Genomic DNA, 19,561 nt, shown 5'->3' with positions numbered 1-19,561 from the left:
GAAGGAAAGTGGTATTGAACCTGACATCAAAATTGGAGATGTTAATCTCAGCTCTACTTTATGTGAATACATTCTAAATAAATCCACTAGAAGTCTGCAAGATTCCCTGACTAAATTGAAAAACTGTTGTAATAGATATGGTATGAAGGTCAGCAAAACAAGACAAAGACAATGCAAATAGGTGGAAGCAATGAAAATATGAACTGCATTATGAATGGAGAACCTATAAATCAAGTAAAACATTTCAGCTACTTAGGCATGATTTTTAGTGAAGACGGTAAATTAAATATGGAAAGAGACAACAAAATCAACGAAGCTGGTATTGTAAGAAGTCGAAACACTAAATTAGCTGTATACAAGACAGTGTTCAGACCAGTTTTAACTTATTGGAAGTTTTTTCCACTTGGTTAGACTATAATAAATTTAGTTTAATCCTTTATCCTAGTGTAAGCAAATAAAGTTTGCGCCTGAAATATTTTCAGGACTGAGGCAACTCGTGGTAAAGGTGGACCAAGCTCTCATCACTCCTTGTCTTAGTATCTCCCATAATGCAAAGGATATCTCCTTGCTGACATGTATAATGCTGTGCATTAAGGGAAGGGCCACTACCCTGACCTTTTTCAACCTTTATTGAATGTTCAAGTACAGGTCAAACTCCAAAAACTTAGCGTTGTTCCCCTCAGTAACAGGCTCACCCTGCCACTGAGAAGAACTCTCAGCGTTGGCTCTATGCTGTGGCATAGTATCTCCCATAATGCAAAGCACACATCCTTGCGGACACAAGTTGCCTCAGTCCTGAAGATACTTCACGCTCAAACTTCGTTTGCTTACACTTGGATAAAGGATTACATTAAACTTATTATAGTCTAACCAAGTAGAAAGAAAAACTTCCAACATCTTTCTCTAAATCCAGAGTAATTTAATAATAAGGTGAGACACCTTTTGGCAACTCGTATAGGTAAATATGACTTCACCATTACTTCCATCTTAGTATCACCAAATCTGGTTCTGGCTCCCACTGATGAGACCTCCATAAAGGTTGAAACGGGTTGGAAGCTTGGTGATGAAAGGCAATGCTGTAGCCCATGAAGTTTTAACTGAGGCTCGGCTGTTGCTGTCACCAAGGTCCTGGGTGGGTAATGCTGTAGCCCATGAAGTTAACAGAGGCACGGCTGTTGCTGTTACTGCTCAGATGACATATGAGCAAATAAAATGCTCTGCTCGGTGGTTGGGTGAGCCTGTCACGGCGTAGAGCCAATGCAGAGAGTTCTTCTCAGTGGCAAGGTGAGCCCGTTACTGAGGGGAACAACAATGAGTTTTTGGAGTTTGACCTGTACTTCAACGTTCAATAAAGGTCGAAACCGGTCTGGGTAGTGGCCCCTCCCTTATTGCATAGCATTATACATATCCACAAGGAGATGTGCTTTGCATTATGGGAGATACTAAGACAAGTAGTGATGAGACTTCGGTCACCTTTACCATGAGTTGCCTCAGTCCTGAAGATATTTCATTTGCAAACTTTGTTTGCTTACACTTGGATAAAGGATTAAACTAAATTTCATAAGGCATATTCCGGTAAATGGACCACATTTTTTTTTTTTTTTAAAAAGCTAAAAGCACAATAAAGAAATAAAACCCGGCAAGGTTTGTAAGTCGTTTGGCTTACATTTTCAGGGGTAAAAGGTAACTGAAAGTTAAAGCAACAAAAAGAGAGAAATTAATAGTTCATACTATACAGTTGTAGCCATCTGACTGTTTATAAAATTAAAAAATCAGAATACAGATTCAAAGCAGTGCTAAGTTTAAACAATGCTGAATGATGCCACGTTCTGTTGTTCACGATCATAATGTCCGAGGTATGACTGAAGTATATTTTTTTTATCAAAGCTGGCCAAATTTGGTGTAGAATTAAGCCTTGGTTTTTATTGCATTGTGTTGGAATTCTAAGCATGTTTGCAGCTTCTTTAAATTTCCTTATGTAACAGTTTTTTTTCTATATAAGACATGTTTGTTTTCTGCCAGAGTACATTGTGGCCGGTGGAAGTGGTATGGAAAGCTAAACCTCATTTGTGTTCTCTCCTGTTTTGTACATCCTTTTGGTGTTCGTTCATGCATATTTCCCCGGATCTTCCTATCTGTCCTACGTAGCAGATGGCGCAAGAAAAATAAATTTTATAAACACCTGGTTTTTTTAAAGGATGATGTGAAGGTTTCGGGGAATATAGAAATCTTGAAATTTTTTCCAGTGGCAAAAAGGCTACTTTGATGTTATGTTTGTTTAGTAATTTAGCCATCTTGTCTGTAACATTCTTGATATATGGAAGTGTGATGGCGTTTTTGAAATCTTGTTTCTGTGGGATGCTTGTAGGAGGTGTGTGGAGGATTTTTTTGATAGTCTTAGGTTCATAACCATTTTTTTTTTTTTTTTTTTTTTTTTTTTAGGATCCATGTTAAATATTCCAATTCTTCGTTTCTCTGTTTTTCTGTGCTGGAAATATTATAAGCTATGTCCCTCAGGGTTTTTATTAGATCTCTTTTTTTGTGAAGGGTGGTGGTGTGAGGCCGCATTAAGAAATCTTCCTGTGTTGGTTGGTTTTCTATATATTGAGAAAGAAAGTTTATTATCTTTTTCTAATAGGATGTCAAGAAAAGGAAGTTTTCTAAGTTCTTCTTGTTCTAAAGTAAATTTTATATTCTTATGTAAATTATTCAGGTAATTTTTGAAAGCAATGAGTTCATCTGTTGTTCCTGGCCAAATGATGAAAATGTCATCTACATAGCGTAGCCAAATTTTTTATGATAATTGATGAAAGCATTATTTTCAAAATGTTCTATAAATAGGTTAGCTAAAGTTGGAAATCCATAGCCAATCCTTCTTTTTGTTCCCAAAATTTATCTTGATACATGAAAAAAGTATTATTTATACAATGTTTATAAAGATATACGATGTCAGGAGGAAAGAGGTCTTCAAGGAGATTCACAGTTTCATTTCTTGGAACATTTGTAAATAGGCTGATAATGTCCAAACTTGCTAAGATGTCTGAAGATCCAATGTAAATATCTTTTACCTTCTCAATAAAATGTGTACTGTTCTTGATGAAAGAAGATGCTTTTCCTGTGTGAGGTAAAATCATGTTAGTGAGATGTTTTGCTAAATTAGAGGTCGGAGAGTCTCTTCCATCCACTATCGGTCTTAAGGGAATACCTATCTTATGTATTTTTGGTAGACCATAAATTCTTGGAACTAATGGGTGTTTTGATTGTAGAGTTCTTTTTAAGGTCTTCAGTCCAATCAGGCATCTTTTTAATTAGATCATTGGTTTTATTGTGAGCATGCCATGTGGGATCTCTATATAAAAGTCTATAGGTATTAGAATCTTCAGAGTCAAAACTACTGTTATAAAGGGAATGCAACAGTAGTTTTGCATTCCCTCACAGAATACACATCCCTCAAAGAACTAAAACTGATTTTAGTTCTTTGAGGGATGTGTATTCTGTGTAAGGAAGGTTCCTTTGAGGTAATTTGCTTTGCAATTGTAAAGCTGTGCTCTGTATGCAGAGGATATCTGATGTATCACCAGGTAAATTTCTTATTCCTTTTTCTATTTGAACAATTATGTCAATTTGGTAGGAAATGTGGCATTAAGGCAAAGTTGAAACCTTTCATGAGTAGATTTTTTTCAGTTCTTGATAGGACTCTTGAAGAAAGGTTAATAATCTACTTTGGAATAATCTAGGTGTTTTCTTTGTTTTTGTTTTTCATGAAGAAATAAGTTAAATTTTTTGATTAACGTATGCTTCTTCCGATCAGAAATTGCTGCAGCTTTGTTATATGTGATGATATCTATGTTGTTCCACAGGTCTCACGGAAGAGATGTGGCTAACTCATCGTGTAATTCATAGTTTTATAAACAGTCAGATGGCTACAATGGTATAGTATGAACTATTAATTTCTCTTTTTTGTTGTTTTAACTTTCAGTTACCTTTTACCCCTGAAGATGCAAGTCAAATGACTTACGAAACTTGTCGGGTTTTTTTCTTTATTGTGCTTTTAGCTTAATAAAAAAAAAAAAATGTGGTCCAATTACGTGAATATGCCTTATGAACTTCTAAACCACAGAAACTTCCACTTACAATTAAATGCTCATAGTAAGTGTTTTGGTATAAAGTTACGCAACTAGAGAAATTACGTATTAAACATCTGAATTTCATCAACCGTCTTATATTCTTAATCCGATGCAGAAATAACGAAATCATACATAAGTTCATCCAAATCAAGTGTGCATTCCATACAAATAAAACTAACAGAATTTACCAAAGAACGGAACTAGCGATTCTGAGAGAAAGAATTTCAGCCACTAGATCAGAATTAGTACAAATGAGCTGAGATACATTTTCTCTACATGATGAGTAAGCTGCAGCAATTTCTGATCGGAAGAAGCATACCTTAATCAAAAAATTTAACTTACTTCTTCATGAAAAACAAAAACAAAGAAAACACCTAGTTTATTCCAAAATAGTTAATTTTTCTTCAAAAGTCCTATCAAGAACCGAAAAAAATATACTCGTGAAAGGTTTCAGCTTTGCCTTAACACCACGTTTCCTACCAAAAATTGACATAATGACTCAAACAGAAAAAGGAATAAGAAATTTACCTGGTGATACATCAGATCTCCTCCGCATACAGAGCACAGCTTTACTATTGCAAAGCAAATTACCTCAAACCAACCTTCCTTACACAGAATACACATCCCTCAAAGAACTAACATCAGACAAAAATATCGTTATAATCAAAGCAGATAAAGGGAATGCAACAGTAGTTTTGAACTCCGAAGATTATAACAATAAAATGAAAACCCTTCTTGAAGATTCTAATACCTATACACTTTTAGAGAGAGATCCCACATGGCATGCTCACAATAAAACCAATGATCTAATTAAAAAGATGCCTAATTGGACTGAAGACCTTAAAAGAACTCTACAATCAAAACACCCATTAGTTCCAAGAATTTATGTGTACCAAAAATACATAAGATAGGTATTCCCTTAAGACCGATAGTGGATGGAAGAGACTCTCCGACCTCTAATTTAGCAAAACATCTCACTAACATGATTTTACCTCACACAGGAAAAGCATCTTCTTTCATCAAGAACAGTACACATTTTATTGAGAAGGTAAAAGATATTTACATTGGATCTTCAGACATCTTAGCAAGTTTGGACATTATCAGCCTATTTACAAATGTTCCAAGAAATGAAACTGTGAATCTCCTTGAAGACCTCTTTCCTCCTGACATCGTATATCTTTATAAACATTGTATAAATAATACTTTTTTCATGTATCAAGATAAATTTTGGGAACAAAAAGAAGGATTGGCTATGGATCTCCAACTTTAGCTAACCTATTTATAGAACATTTTGAAAATAATGCTTTCATCAATTATCATAAAAAATTTGGCTATGCTATGTAGATGACATTTTCATCATTTGGCCAGGAACAACAGATGAACTCATTGCTTTCAAAAATTACCTGAATAATTTACATAAGAATATAAAATTTACTTTAGAACAAGAAGAACTTAGAAAACTTCCTTTTCTTGACATCCTATTAGAAAAAGATAATAAACTTTCTTTCTCAATATATAGAAAACCAACCAACACAGGAAGATTTCTTAATGCGGCCTCACACCACCACCCTTCACAAAAAAAGAGATCTAATAAAAACCCTGAGGGACAGAGCTTATAATATTTCCAGCACAGAAAAACAGAGAAATGAAGAATTGGAATATTTAACACAGATCCTAAAAAAAAAAAAAAATATGGTTATGAACCCAAGACTATCAAAAATATCCTCCAACAAACATCCCACAGAAACAAGATTTCAAAAACGCCGTCACACTTCCATATATCAAGAATGTTACAGACAAGATGGCTAAATTACTAAACAAACATAACATCAAAGTAGCCTTTCTGCCACTGGAAAAAATTTCAAGATTTCTATATTCCCCAAAACCTTCACATCATCCTTTAAAAAAACCAGGTGTTTATAAAATTTATTTTTCTTTCGCCATCTGCTACGTAGGACAGATAGGAAGATCCGGGGAAATATGCATGAACGAACACCAAAAGGATGTACAAAACAGGAGAGAACACAAATCAGGTTTAGCTTTCCATACCACTTCCACCGGCCACAATGTACTCTGGCAGAAAACAAACATGTCTTATATAGAAAAAAAACTGTTACATAAGGAAATTTAAAGAAGCTGCAAACATGCTTAGAATTCCAACACAATGCAATAAAAACCAAGGCTTAATTCTACACCAAATTTGGCCAGCTTTGATAAAAAAATATACTTCAGTCGTACCTCGGACATTATGATCGTGAACAACGGAACGTGGCATCATCCAGCATTGTTTAAACTTAGCACTGCTTTGAATCTGTATTCTGATTTTTTAATTTTATAAACAGTCAGATGGCTACAACTGTATAGTATGAACTATTAATTTCTCTTTTTTGTTGTCTTAATTTTCAGTTACCTTTTACCCCTGAAGATGTAATCAAACGACTTATGAAACTTGTCGGGTTTTATTTCTTTATTGTGCTTTTAGCTTAATAATAATAAAAAAAAACTGGTCCAATTACTGGAATATGCCTTATGAACTTCTAAACCACAGAAACCTCCACTTACAAATAAACTAAATTTATTAGTTTTAACTTATGGATCCAAGAGCTGCGTCAGAAGTAAAACGCTTGACCAAAGACTAGAGACTGCAGATATGAGAGACCTGAGAAAGATCAGGAATGTGAACAGATGGCATCAAACACAATATCATATTAAAAACAAGGATATTAGGAAAGTACCTGACATTGTCAGCATCCAGGCAGAATGGGAAAGGAAAGACTAGTGAAACAAGTGTTCTCTGCCAGGTTGGCAGGGAAAAGAACCAGAGGGAGATCAAGATATAGGTCAATTGATATGGTAAAAAGTACATTAAAAGATAGAAAAATAAGATCTGATAATGTTGGTCTTCACAGGTAACAGACTGATTTGGAGGAAAATTGTAAACAGGAAGTTAGTAATGATGTAAATTTTTCATGTAGTACTATCATATCCTGTACACCCTTTGAGGGTACATGGCAGGAATTTGATGATGACAATGAATAAGGATTATTAATTTGACACACCTATGTGCATTTTTGAAGGTAAGGATGATATAGTACTTTGGACCAGGACTAGTTTAGATAGAGTTGGTATGTAATTCAGAGGTGTTGAAGATAACTGATAGTCTGAGCATAGATATACTTATCAGATAGCCAGAACTTGAATAAACCAATAACAAAGAAATTAATTAAACAGCTAAGAATATTAGAGTTGAAAATTAAGAATAAAAAGGAACATAAAACCTGTTAAGTATATGGCAATCCAGCAATATGACAGGTGCTGGCTGTTTCAATTTAAAATGTCATCAGGGATAACCAAATATGAGCTTGCCACTAGTTTAACTGATATAAGAGTGTTGGAGCATTTCCTTGGTTTGAGAGTTAGGGGAGTAATGCCCATAATAGACTACCTACTTACCACCACTGAAAAAAGACACAACAAAAATTCCACCAATGAGATATTCACATATGCAATACATTCCAAACACACCCTTGAAATTAATAACTATTATTTTTTAGGAAATACTAAAAATATTAGTTATTATATTAGTTATATTAATACTTTCTTATATTTCAGCAACATTATATTGTCATCATCAGGGATCAAAACAATGATATGTGCACATAGGCACTAACACTGGACAAATGAGGATGAAGAAAGGCAAACAAAGTCGAGCCTAGAATCCTAAATGCATCCCAGAGTGGACAATCTTGGTCCTTGGCTGAAGATCCAAGGATGATGCTTCCCAAGTTTATAGAAGTTTCATGCACAAATTTATTGAAGTTTGGAAAGTTTCTAAGGGATGAGGCAGATTTGAAGAATAGCGAATAGTTTCTCATATTTGTATTTGCTGCAGTGCAATAGAGTGGTCTTCTACTTCTTCTTCCAGCATATCCTGTGGTGGGTGTCTAAAGCAGGGTTTCCCAAACTGTGTTCCACGGAAGGCGAATAAGTGCTTCGCGAGAAGTTCTCCTGGAATTTGTCATTTTAGTTTTCTAAGCATTTTTCATGAATAAATATTTTATAGTGGAAATATTCTGAGGAGAATAATATTCGTGAATATATCGAAAAACTCAGACCCAGAGGCCTATTAACATCTGCGTATTGTTAATTTTCACACATCGAAACCTTTCAACATTTTGGGGAAGGAAATACTGCAGTTTATGATTGGTCATGAAAACTGCCTGCAAGCGGATTATAACAATGGGCGGCGTATCCTTGGTTCTCAAAACTGAAGGAAATGACATCTGTGTAGCAAATGTCAGTGACCTAGTGGCATATTTTTAAACATGGAAATATTCATGAATTTTCGTTAATTTTCACACATCAAAATCTTTCAACAATCGGGAAAGAGAACACCACTGTTTATGATCGATCATAAAAATTGCCTGCAAGCCGATTACAACAATGTGCGGCATATCCTATGTTCTCAACCTGAAAGAAATAACATCTGTGTTGCAAATGTTAGTGACCAATCAGCAAGGAAGTATAAAGAAAATTTATCCACTAAAATTGAAGATCAAGGTAGTCTGCATTCGGCTCTCAAATCTAGTAATACTGAATACTTTCTTCGCAAGTTTGTATTGTAGAGTGAAAGTTTCGAAACCATACTGCCGCGATTTTTTGAAAGTAATAGGCCTGCAGGTTTCAATTTAATATGAATAAGAGACAAGGGACTTTGTTTAACCACGCTACCAGCCAGGACATATATATGTTCTGGCTGGTAGCACTGGATGCGAAGTGCATATTAAAATTGTAATACCATTGACATCACATTGAAACATGATGGATACGAAGCATATGAGGATGGGTATTTGATCCATAACGGCCGGTAAGGTGATTAATTTTGGTATTAAAAAATGTCTTATTGAAGATGTTTGTGACGCAACAGATAGTGAGTCTTCCACCACCAGCCTACAAAGCGATCTCCAGGATGTACAAAAGGAGAGGAAAATTACCCACACACAGGAGAAAAAGTTTGCATTCACTCATAAGTACTTATAATATTATAAATTTTTGGTGATCGGAATGGGATATGTCAATGAAAATCAGCAGAAATTAATTTAATGATGTTTAAATAATTATTAATTAATAATCAATGATCAATTATTAATTAATAATCAATGATCAATTATTAATTAATAATAAAAAATCAGCTAAATTAACAATTAATTATTACAGGCATAGACTTCTGTGGATAATTGGTTCAAAAGATATATTTCAGTGATTACACCACATTTTCTATTATTCAGTTATACAAAATACTGAAATAATAGTTCCCGACAAGTTTCATAAATCGCAGGATTTACATCTTCAGGGGGTAAATAGTATAACTTAAAGTTTAAACAAGAGAATTAATAAATACAAATCATAACCGTCTGGCTATTCATAAACTCAAATAACAGAATGCAGATATAAAACGTTATTGACATTGAACAATATTGGACAATGTCATGTGTTCTTGTTCTCGTTCATACAGTCCAAGCTCAGATTGAGGTAGATTTTTTTTTATTAGAGCTTACCACACTTGATGGAGAATTAAACCTTGATTTTTATTGCATTAGGTTGGGTTTTTTAGCATATTAGCAGCTTCTTTAAATTTTCTTATATAACTGTTGTTATCTTTGTATGACATCGTTGTTTTTTGCCAGAGTGTCCAGTGGAAGTGGTATGGAAAGCAAGACCCATTTTTTTGTTCTCTTTCGTATTGTACGTCTTTTTGGTGTTCAGCTATGCGTAATTCTCCAGATCTTCCTGTCTGTCCTACATAGCAAATCCCACAAGAGCAATGGATTTTGCTCTTTCTGGTTTTTTTAAGAGGATGATGAGGTGGTTTTGGTGGATGTAGGAATCTTGGGGAAAAAAAAAAAATCTCAAGATTCCTACATCCACCAAAACCACCTCATCATCCTCTTAAAAAAACCAGGAGTCTACAAAATCCATTGCTCTTGCGGAATTTGCTATGTAGGACAGACAGGAAGATCTAAAGAAATATGCATGGCTGAACACCAAAAAGACGTACAATACAAAAGAGAACAAAAAACAGGTCTTGCTTTCCATACCACTTCCACTGGACACGATGTACTCTGGCAAAAAACGACGATGCCATACATAGAAAACAACAGTTATATAAGAAAATTTAAAGAAGCTGCTAATATGCTAAAAAACCCAACCCAATGCAATAAAAATCAAGGTTTAACTCTCCATCAAGTGTGGTCAGCTCTAATAAAAAATCTACCTCAATCTGAGCTCGGACTGTATGAATGAGAACAAGAACACGTAACATCGTCCAGTATTGTTCAATGTCAATAACGTTTTATATCTGCATTCTGTTATTTGAGTTTATGAATAGCCAGACGGTTATGATTTGTATTTATTAATTCTCTTGTTTAAACTCATAAAGTTAAACTTATAAACTTCAAAGTTATACTATTTACACCCTGAAGATGTAAATCCTATGATTTACGAAACTTGTCGGGAACTATTATTTCAGTATTTTGCATAACTGAATAATAAAAAATGTGGTGTAATGACCGAAATACATCTTTTGAATTAATTATTAATTAATATATTACAAAACCGTGAAAATTTCAGTATTTGTGAAGTGCTCCATTGTAGGAAAAGTTTGGGAAACGATGATCTAAAGCATGGTTAGCAAGTCCAGAATGGCTGTAACAGTGGAACTGGATGTAGTCCTTGTGTTCAGAAATTCTGATATTGGCTGTCCTGAATGTTTGACAATAGTAGGACAGTTTGCAACTGCAAGGGACCTGGGTGACACCTGGTAGGTCTAGGAAATGTGGCTGATCTTTGGTGGAACAGATAAGGGAGACAATTTTTTATGTTGTCTGTAAGTGGTTGTAGGGTTGTATTTCTATAGGATTTTTGTTAATTTTTCGGATGTGCCCTCAGACATATGGAATGGGGATAGATTTTGTGTTAGTTCCTGTATGCACACATCATTGTGCACACAGGCACATAGGTCACTATTATCAATTTCCAAAAAAATTAAACCAAATATCATTATTTAGGCATGTGAAGCTAAGTGCGAGATATCAGAAAAGGATGCAGAATATAGTCCGACCACAGAAGCGAGAGCTATCATTGGCAGACTGCCAAGAAGAGTCAATTCATGTTGAAGGGGAGAAAGAAATAAGGCGATGTACGAATTGGTCATCAACACACGAAATCACATGCTTTATATGTAAAATTTTCCAACTTTCCAACTGTTATACAAGCTAAACAGTTACCACTTAAAAACTACAATGATCATAAAAGAGAAGTTAATTTTCTGACGTGTAATAATAAACACTCATCCCACAATTCAGATTGATTACCCTATTATCGGAATGGATTCTCTTTCTTTTGACATGTGCAGAAGTGTCGAAGGGTCTCGTATTTGTGGGCATACTATACCTATCATAAACTTCCTTTTACCCTCCAATTCTCTACTCCTGGTGTGGGATTTACTCAAACCATGTTTTTACTACACACATAATAATGTTACATTTTTGCTGTTTATGAATTATCGCTTAGGTATATTCAGAAACAGCAAAAATGCAACATTATGCATGTAGTAATTTTGTGATCCCTGAGGACGGCAATGCAATGCTGCTGAAATTAGGAAAGTATTACCTACAGTTATTATAATCAATATTTAGTACACATTATTTCCTGAAAAATACTAGTTATGATTAGCCTTTCTACAGAACTCCTGAAATTGAGGTCACTATTATCAATTTCCAAGAAAATGAAACCAAATATTATCCTGAATCACTACCTATAAGAACCACCCAATATGCCATCAACACAAAAAAGACCCTACATACTCTCTCCCTTGTGGCAATTATGTACATGGCAAGGCAGCAACTAAATAAATTAAATTATTTATTAAATTAACAATTAAATAAAATAAATTACAATCCCTCCACTCTCAAACCATCCAAATGCTCCAACTCTCTGAACTCTTTATCCACAACCCCAACTCCTCCTAATACATGGTTTCATTAAACCATGAGGCAAACTCATGGTTTTAGGAGTTTGTATCATGGTTTCAAGATAGCAACATGATGGCCAGTACCCATCATGTATCTGATAAGTATATCTAAGTTCGGACTATCGGTCATCTTCAACCACCTCCAAATTAACTTTCCTTCAAAAATGCACATGGGTATGTCAAATTAATAATCCATATTTAATATAATCCAATTTATTTAGAATTTCTGTAACTTAGTAAGATATGTTTTTTTTTAAAAAAAAAAAAAAAAAACAAGTGCTCCATCACCAAAAATAGCTTTGCTTTTTGTTTTTGTATAGTTCGATTTGAAACAACAATGAAATATATATTCCATAGTCTGTGTTTAAGCACTTGAAGGAAGCTATAGAGAATGATTCTCAACAACAGGTACTCAAACTTGAATAAAAAAAGCTTCAGCTTAAGGACATAGGATATGAAGTGCATTATGTAAGTCAAATTAATAGTGAAGGTGGTACTCCAAATTTAAAATAAGTGCTGATTCACTAATTGTAAATGCTGAACCAGAATTGTAACAGGTATTATTCTCTGCGCTCATGTTAACTAACCCATTTTTGTAAATAACTTAATGTGTAGTAATTTCCTGACAAAGTAATCATGCATAAGTGAAATAAGTTTTTTTTATAAATACCACTCCCCACAAGAGAGGCTGAAGACAAAAGAATAAATGCCATATCACAAAGCAATATTTGCTCTTTAGAAGAAAGGACTTGCTACTTCAGAAGTAGCAGCAAGTTTGATCAGTCAACAACTGTAAAAGATGTTGGACTAATGTTGTTATGAGTTTTAGAAGAAATGGGAAATAGTGGATGCTAGTTCTGCTGAACAGTACCTGGAATATCTTGAGCAAAAAAAGGATGTCAAGTCTTTTGGAGGCAAAGAATGCTATACAAGTGCTATATTTGTGACAGGAAAGAAAGATTAGAAGTAGGAATTAATCCACTGGTCTTAACTGTTAAGTTGAGCATTATCAAAAGGTATGGAGAAAAGAACTAAGTTCCTATTTGTGTGCACAGGGTGGGGGGGGGGGGGAAGAGAGAGAAAGAAAAGTAAAAAAAATTATTTTCTCTTAGAAGCACTGAAAGTAATTGTTATCACTCCACTAAAGGATGGTAGCAATGGGTGTTTAAAGCACTTGTTGTAGATGATATAGAAGCCTGAGCTGATTGACCACTGCAAAGTTTATCATCTGAAGGAAGAGTGAAGAGAGTGCTATCATGAGCAAATCTGTGAGAGATGTTTGAAGCTGATAAGAGAAGGTATTTATGTATAAAAAAAGAGAGTGGGTGAAGTAACACAGCTTCTTCACCATTATATGTAATGATCAACCAGAGAGAAAACTGGCAATCCAATTATGGGAGTGGGAACCAAAAGATGGCAATTTGCTGAGAAGTCTTCAATGTCGAATAATATGAAATGCCTTGGAAATGTCAGAACAGTAGCACAGGTATCTCTAATCATAAATAACTGAAACAGAACTGTAATGATTATTCTCTATACTCATGTTAATTTTTGTAATGACTTAATCTGTAGTAATTTCTTGAAAGAGCTAATCATACTATCAGTGAAACAGTGGAATAATTAAAAATATCATGCCATTATTTAAAAAAATTATTGTTTTTTTAAGAGAACTATAATGAGCAGCAATACTAAGTTTCAGTATGCTCACTTAAAATGATAGTGAACTTTTACATATTTATGTTTTCTTGTTGACAAGGATAACACTATTAAAAAGAGCGCCAAGTTTGTTAATTATTAGTGCTATGAGAAAAAAAAAAAAAAAAAAAAGACTTGCTAGCACTGTTTAAAAGATAAAGCTGTTAACACAGCATATCTTTTTAACAATTACTTCTAATTGCTCATTTATCTAAAATTATTTTATTTTTTCAACTCAACACTTGTCTAACTTGGATACAGCTTTCAGCATGTTGTGCAATGTTTCTCTTGTCAAAAAAAGGGGGGAGGAACCTTTCAAACCTTATGGGCAAGAGTTCACTAGTGCAAATTTGTGCAGTGGACAAATAAACATTCATTTATATGTATAGATTGTATTCAGAAACTATTTTTGTTCTTATTAATATTCTTAATTAGGATATTAAGAATTAAGAAGACTGCAAATAATAGTTGTTAGTTGATAAAATGATTTAACATTTTACATCCTGCTTAATTATTTCACTCTTTAACAATAAAGCATTTTAAAACTTTCAGTCTATCAAAGTGAAAACATCATTTACCAGCTTGGTATTTTAAAAAGAGAGGATATTAATTATCCTTCATTCTAATAAAATTCACACATTCTAATTGATCTGTTCAGAAATCTTGAAACCTACCAAATGTGGAGAAGGTTGAGACACAAGAGATCCTCCAATTGGTGTAAGAAAAGTATTTTGCTGATGTAGATGACTATGCTGATGAACTTCACTTTGCATATAAGGAGGAGGAGGTATGGGAATTGAACGATCTTGAGAAGCAAGAAATCGAGTATCCAGCTCTCGTCGTAGTAAATCAGGATCTAAGTAATACAAATGTTAATAATATTTAAACATGATCCATTTCCAAAATTAAAGATATATAATATCAAAAACAAGTTTTTTTTTTATTATTATTGTAGGAGCACCACCATGGAGTCAGAAGGCTCACTGCAAGAGACTGAAACTAACCACACAATCTATCATATCTCTCCTTATTAACAGAAAAGCACTAACAACTGACTCCAGCAATCCATTCCATTCAATCACAACTCCCCAAGCAAAAAATATAGTACTCATGTCCCTATTAACCACACTTCTAAGGATGACCACTTGTTTTGTCCTCTCTAGCCAAGTGCCAAAACATTTCCCCTGCATCAATCCTATAAAAACCTTTAAGCAACTTTTTTTTTTGTCTAGTAACAAATTCTACAGTGTCCACACACTCTCAATCAACCCTTATAGGAAATGTTCTAAGGACCACTCACCATCTTGGTTGTTAGCCTTTGAATCCTCTCCACACCTTCCTCATCCCTAAGAAACCCAGGAAACCAGACCTGAGTATCCAGATGGCAACATATCAAGGCCTTATAGAATTAACCCACAGATATATTTTTGCATCTTATAACCACTTGCCAAAATTCAGACCTAGAAGGTCTACTATATACCATATTTTTATAGTTAATAGGCTGGCTGAAAAGTATTGGGCATACAAATTACCTATATACTGCAGTTTTATTAACTTCAACCAAGCATTTAATTCTGCTGACAGGAACAAAATGATAAACATCTTAAAATCTATGATATCAAGATTCAGAACTACAAACCATTATTACGAATTATTATAAAAATACCAAAGCAACTGTCAAATTAATAAAATAAAAACAGACAAATTCAAAGTAGAAAAAGGAGTCATGCAGGATTGCCCACTCTCACCAAATTTATTTATTATCTATCTCGAAGAAATATGCAAATCCATAGCTGAAGAATCAGGTCTACAAATAAATGGCATGAATATCAACCACATCAAATATGCAGATGATATTATTATTTTTGCAGAATTCAAGAATGTCCTTTCAAAGATTACGAAATATAGTCTTGAAGGAAATCATTGGAGGAACATGATAAACCAAAAAGAACTTGGCTACAGTCTCTGAAGGAAAGGTCACGATTACCAAGCTTCAGAAAGATGACAGAAATTGTCAGAGATAGAACTGGATGGCAAAGATTTGCACATAGGAGACTCAACCCATCATCTGATGGTTGAGAAAAAAGAAGAACTACTTGCCAATAAATTATAAAAGACAAAATTACAGACAAAAAAAACTTATATTCCTGTTTTAATCCTATACCCATGCACAAGCAAACAAAGAGTGCAAACAAAGCATTTTCATGACAGGCCACTTGTATATACAGGCCGCTAACTTCACATCAATGATCATTGTTCTATCAATAAGAAAAAAATGAAAACCTGATGGGGGGGGGGGGAGAGAGAGAGAGAGAGAATGAGTCTAAACTGTACATTTGTTTAGAATGTAAAACATTAGCTTCTTAAAATTAATATAGCATGCTTACAACATCAAATAAATATACATACAGAGAAACCACTGTTTGCACATACAGTATTTGGATAAGAAATACATGTATTCTTATTTTATAAACTTGTGTCAAGTACACAAAAACTGCATTTAATTTGCAAAAACAAATTGACAAAAACAGTGAGTTACCAGCGATAACTGTCATTTGTGTGCTATGAGAAAAAGCTCTCCATTTCACATTGCAAACTTTGGTATGTTGTTACTTTGCCAAATGCAAAAGAAGATGAAAGCAATATGTGTTTTGTGCCTCAGTTTCCTTTGTGTATATGTGTATATTTAATGTTGTAAGCATTCTGTATTAATTTTAGGAAATTAATATTTCACATTCCAAACAAAAGTACAGTTCAGTCATCACTATTTTCTTCCCCATCTCATCTTCTTTATACCCTCTTTTACCTTGCGGTGTCGAAGTAATTTTCTTCCCCTTCCATCAATAATTTCATTATTTTTGTAATTAATAGTTTTTATGACATGTGACATGACAAAGAACACTGTGATGATGAAATTCACATATCTGACACACAATGATGCCATTTTAGCACATGCTAAAATGATGCCATGCAGTTTTAAGATACCGTGGAAAAGCATCATTCTAGTAACCTCTATCATCCAGAAGACTCCACTATCCAAAAATGCCATTTCTCAACCTATTCAGATAACACTGAGTTCATTGTATTTTCATTCCATTTAATATCAAACAGGCATTCCAGGAAAAATAGGAGAAAAAAACATTGCACACCTTCATTTGGGAACTCATCTTCCCTTGAAAGTTTTTCACATCCTAAACCAGATTTGAACAAAATCAAAGGACAATGTCATTATCTATTGAGTTATAGAGACTCCCATAAGAAAGAAGATCCATTGCAGGTGATGAAGGGTTTTTCAACAGCACAGAAATTAGTTGGCAACAAAATCTATGCACAAGTGTCTGGTTAAGGCTTCATCAATGACTCTAGACAGTGGTAAATTGCCTCCTTATCTCTTTCTTTTAAGGTTACACGGCGATCAGCATTCATATTTGTAGATTTAGGGACACAAAAACACACGTGTTGAACAGATTATTTTATTAATTACTAATAAAATAAAACTTGACTTTTCGCTAGAGGGCTAGAGCATGTAGCTTGGTTCCTTATACACTTGTATCCTTCTGATGATGACCTCGATACAGAGGTCAAAACATCAAGTTTTATTTTATTAGTAATTAATAAAATAATCTGTTCAACGTGTACTTTGTGTCCCTAAATCTACAAATATGAATGCCTCCTTATCTCTATTTGTCAGTTAATCCATTCCACCAGAGCAGAATATGCTATGTAATTATTTAAATCACATCAACCTTCTGCCTGAACTTCTCTGTTAACCATCACTCCAAGTTCCCTCATATCATCTATTACCTGAATATAGCATTATGAAAATTACGTAAAATGTAATATTTTATATTAAGCAACATTTAACAGAAATCCAACTCATCTGGAGTGACTTAACATCATCACTAATTCTTGTTATCATCATCATCCCACTGTCATAGAACTAAATATTCCCTGTCAAACCACAGGTTATATTAAAATTAAATAAGGTGAACATCAGTGGCCTTGTGACAAGCCATCAGTTACCTTTCTTTTCTGGGACACTGCAGTCCACACGAACCTTATATTACCAACCTGATCTTATTCATTTCCGATCTCATTCAACTTCATACAAACCTGCCCTGTAATGTAATTCCTATGGCTAAATTAAGACACTTTACAAACCATTGCTAATTCTATACCTATCAAGACCTCTCCAACACCTATATCACAACTCCAGATAAACAGATCAGTAGTTAGTAGTTGGAAGAGGACCAATCGTTCGATGCTGTTGGCACACTCTCCCTCGATGAGTCTTTGGACTCCCTCCAAATAATAATAATAATAAACTTGTAGATAAACTTATACATTGGTTACACACGACTTTAAATTTTTTTAGGAAATGACAATGTATAATAAAATATTAATTAACAAACTTTCATCAATACCTTCCTATATTTCAGCAATGTTACATTGCCATTTTCTGGGAACATAAAAACTCATTTGCTTGTTGTTAGTGAATGCGTGCACACACATATCATAGTTTTATGTTCCTATAAGATGGCAATGTAACATTGCCGAAATATAGGAAGGTACTGATTAAAGTGTTTTAATTAATATTTTAGTATATGTTGTCATTTCCTAAAAAAAAATAAAAAAAAAAAAATAAAAAAAAAAATTAAAGTCAGATCATTAAAACTATGGCAAGACTAGTTAAACACCCACGACAAAGGCACAGGCACTCCTTCACACGTTTTTTCTCCCCCTTATATTGCACTTATTCTTTCTTTACCTTGCCTGCATCTTCTATGGTTTGCCAGCCAGGTTGGCCGAGTGGCTAGTGTATCCCCTCTCCAGCCAAAAGGCTGCGGGTTCGAATCCTGCTGTGGGCATGGATGTTTGTGATTGTCTGTGAAAGCACTAGTGGTGGTAGTCAGCGGTAGATGGCATTGGTGTTAGATGACTGGAGTAGTGAGACGAAGAGTTGTAGAGTTGATGCCCTCCCTCGATGAGTCTTTGGACTCCCTGGAGGTGTAATATAATAATAATAATAATAATAATAATAATAATTGCTTGCCTAATTTAATTTAATAGTGCCTTTGTAGCACAATTGGAAGAATGACAGTATATTGAACCCTTTGATTATGGAAAAGGCCTCGTTGTTATAAGAGGAATCTTTACATGGGCTTTTTCATTTGAAGGTGAGTTAACCAATCTCATATGGCGACAGTAAGGTTTATTTCTCCTTGAAACTAAGGTTTTTTTTCATTATGCATACAAGCAAATTGGCCTTCAGAACACACACACACACACCAACAGTATATGGTTCTTGGGCTCCTGAAAGTGTCATGCAATAATGATAATACTTTCACTTATACCTTATTTATCCACTTGACCCTTTGCCAGTTGTATACGACACACTTAAAATCCCATCTTCCTTTCATTAGGCTCAATGACAAGTAAACTGGCATTTTAGAGACCTCATCATCACTTATGAGAGGACAATTAAATCTATATGCATTGTCTGGTATGCTTGTAAACTGTGGTCATATCAGCTGATTTTCCTGTTTTACAGGATGTAAATTCCTGCCATCTCCACATGAAACTAGCTGACTCACCTTCAACTGAAAAGCATGTTCCAAATGTGTTTTAATAATTTCCTATATTTTATCAATCTTCTCTTGTAGCTCATCACTCTACAATATTTCAGTGACTCACCTTATAGTTTCCA

General features: G+C 34.3%; 1 protein-coding gene across 1 annotated transcript in view; it reads right to left on the bottom strand.

Moving 5' to 3' along the window:
- Positions 1–19,561, bottom strand: part of LOC150110013 (uncharacterized) — a 594,272-nt gene that overhangs the window by 179,661 nt on the left and 395,050 nt on the right. Inside the window, exon 9 of the mRNA XM_090390616.1 lies at positions 14,529–14,710. Within this exon, the coding sequence (XP_090246742.1) occupies positions 14,529–14,710 (182 nt within the window). The remainder of the gene's footprint in view (positions 1–14,528; positions 14,711–19,561) is intronic.

Source organism: Typopeltis vanoorti, chromosome 1 (assembly GCF_054136105.1).
Source record: "Typopeltis vanoorti isolate ZY-2024b chromosome 1, IOZ_Tvanoo_1.0, whole genome shotgun sequence".
In the NCBI taxonomy this organism is placed as follows: domain Eukaryota; kingdom Metazoa; phylum Arthropoda; class Arachnida; order Uropygi; family Thelyphonidae; genus Typopeltis; species Typopeltis vanoorti.
Note: the sequence above shows the minus strand (reverse complement) of the source record. Positions and strands in the feature narration are given on the sequence as shown.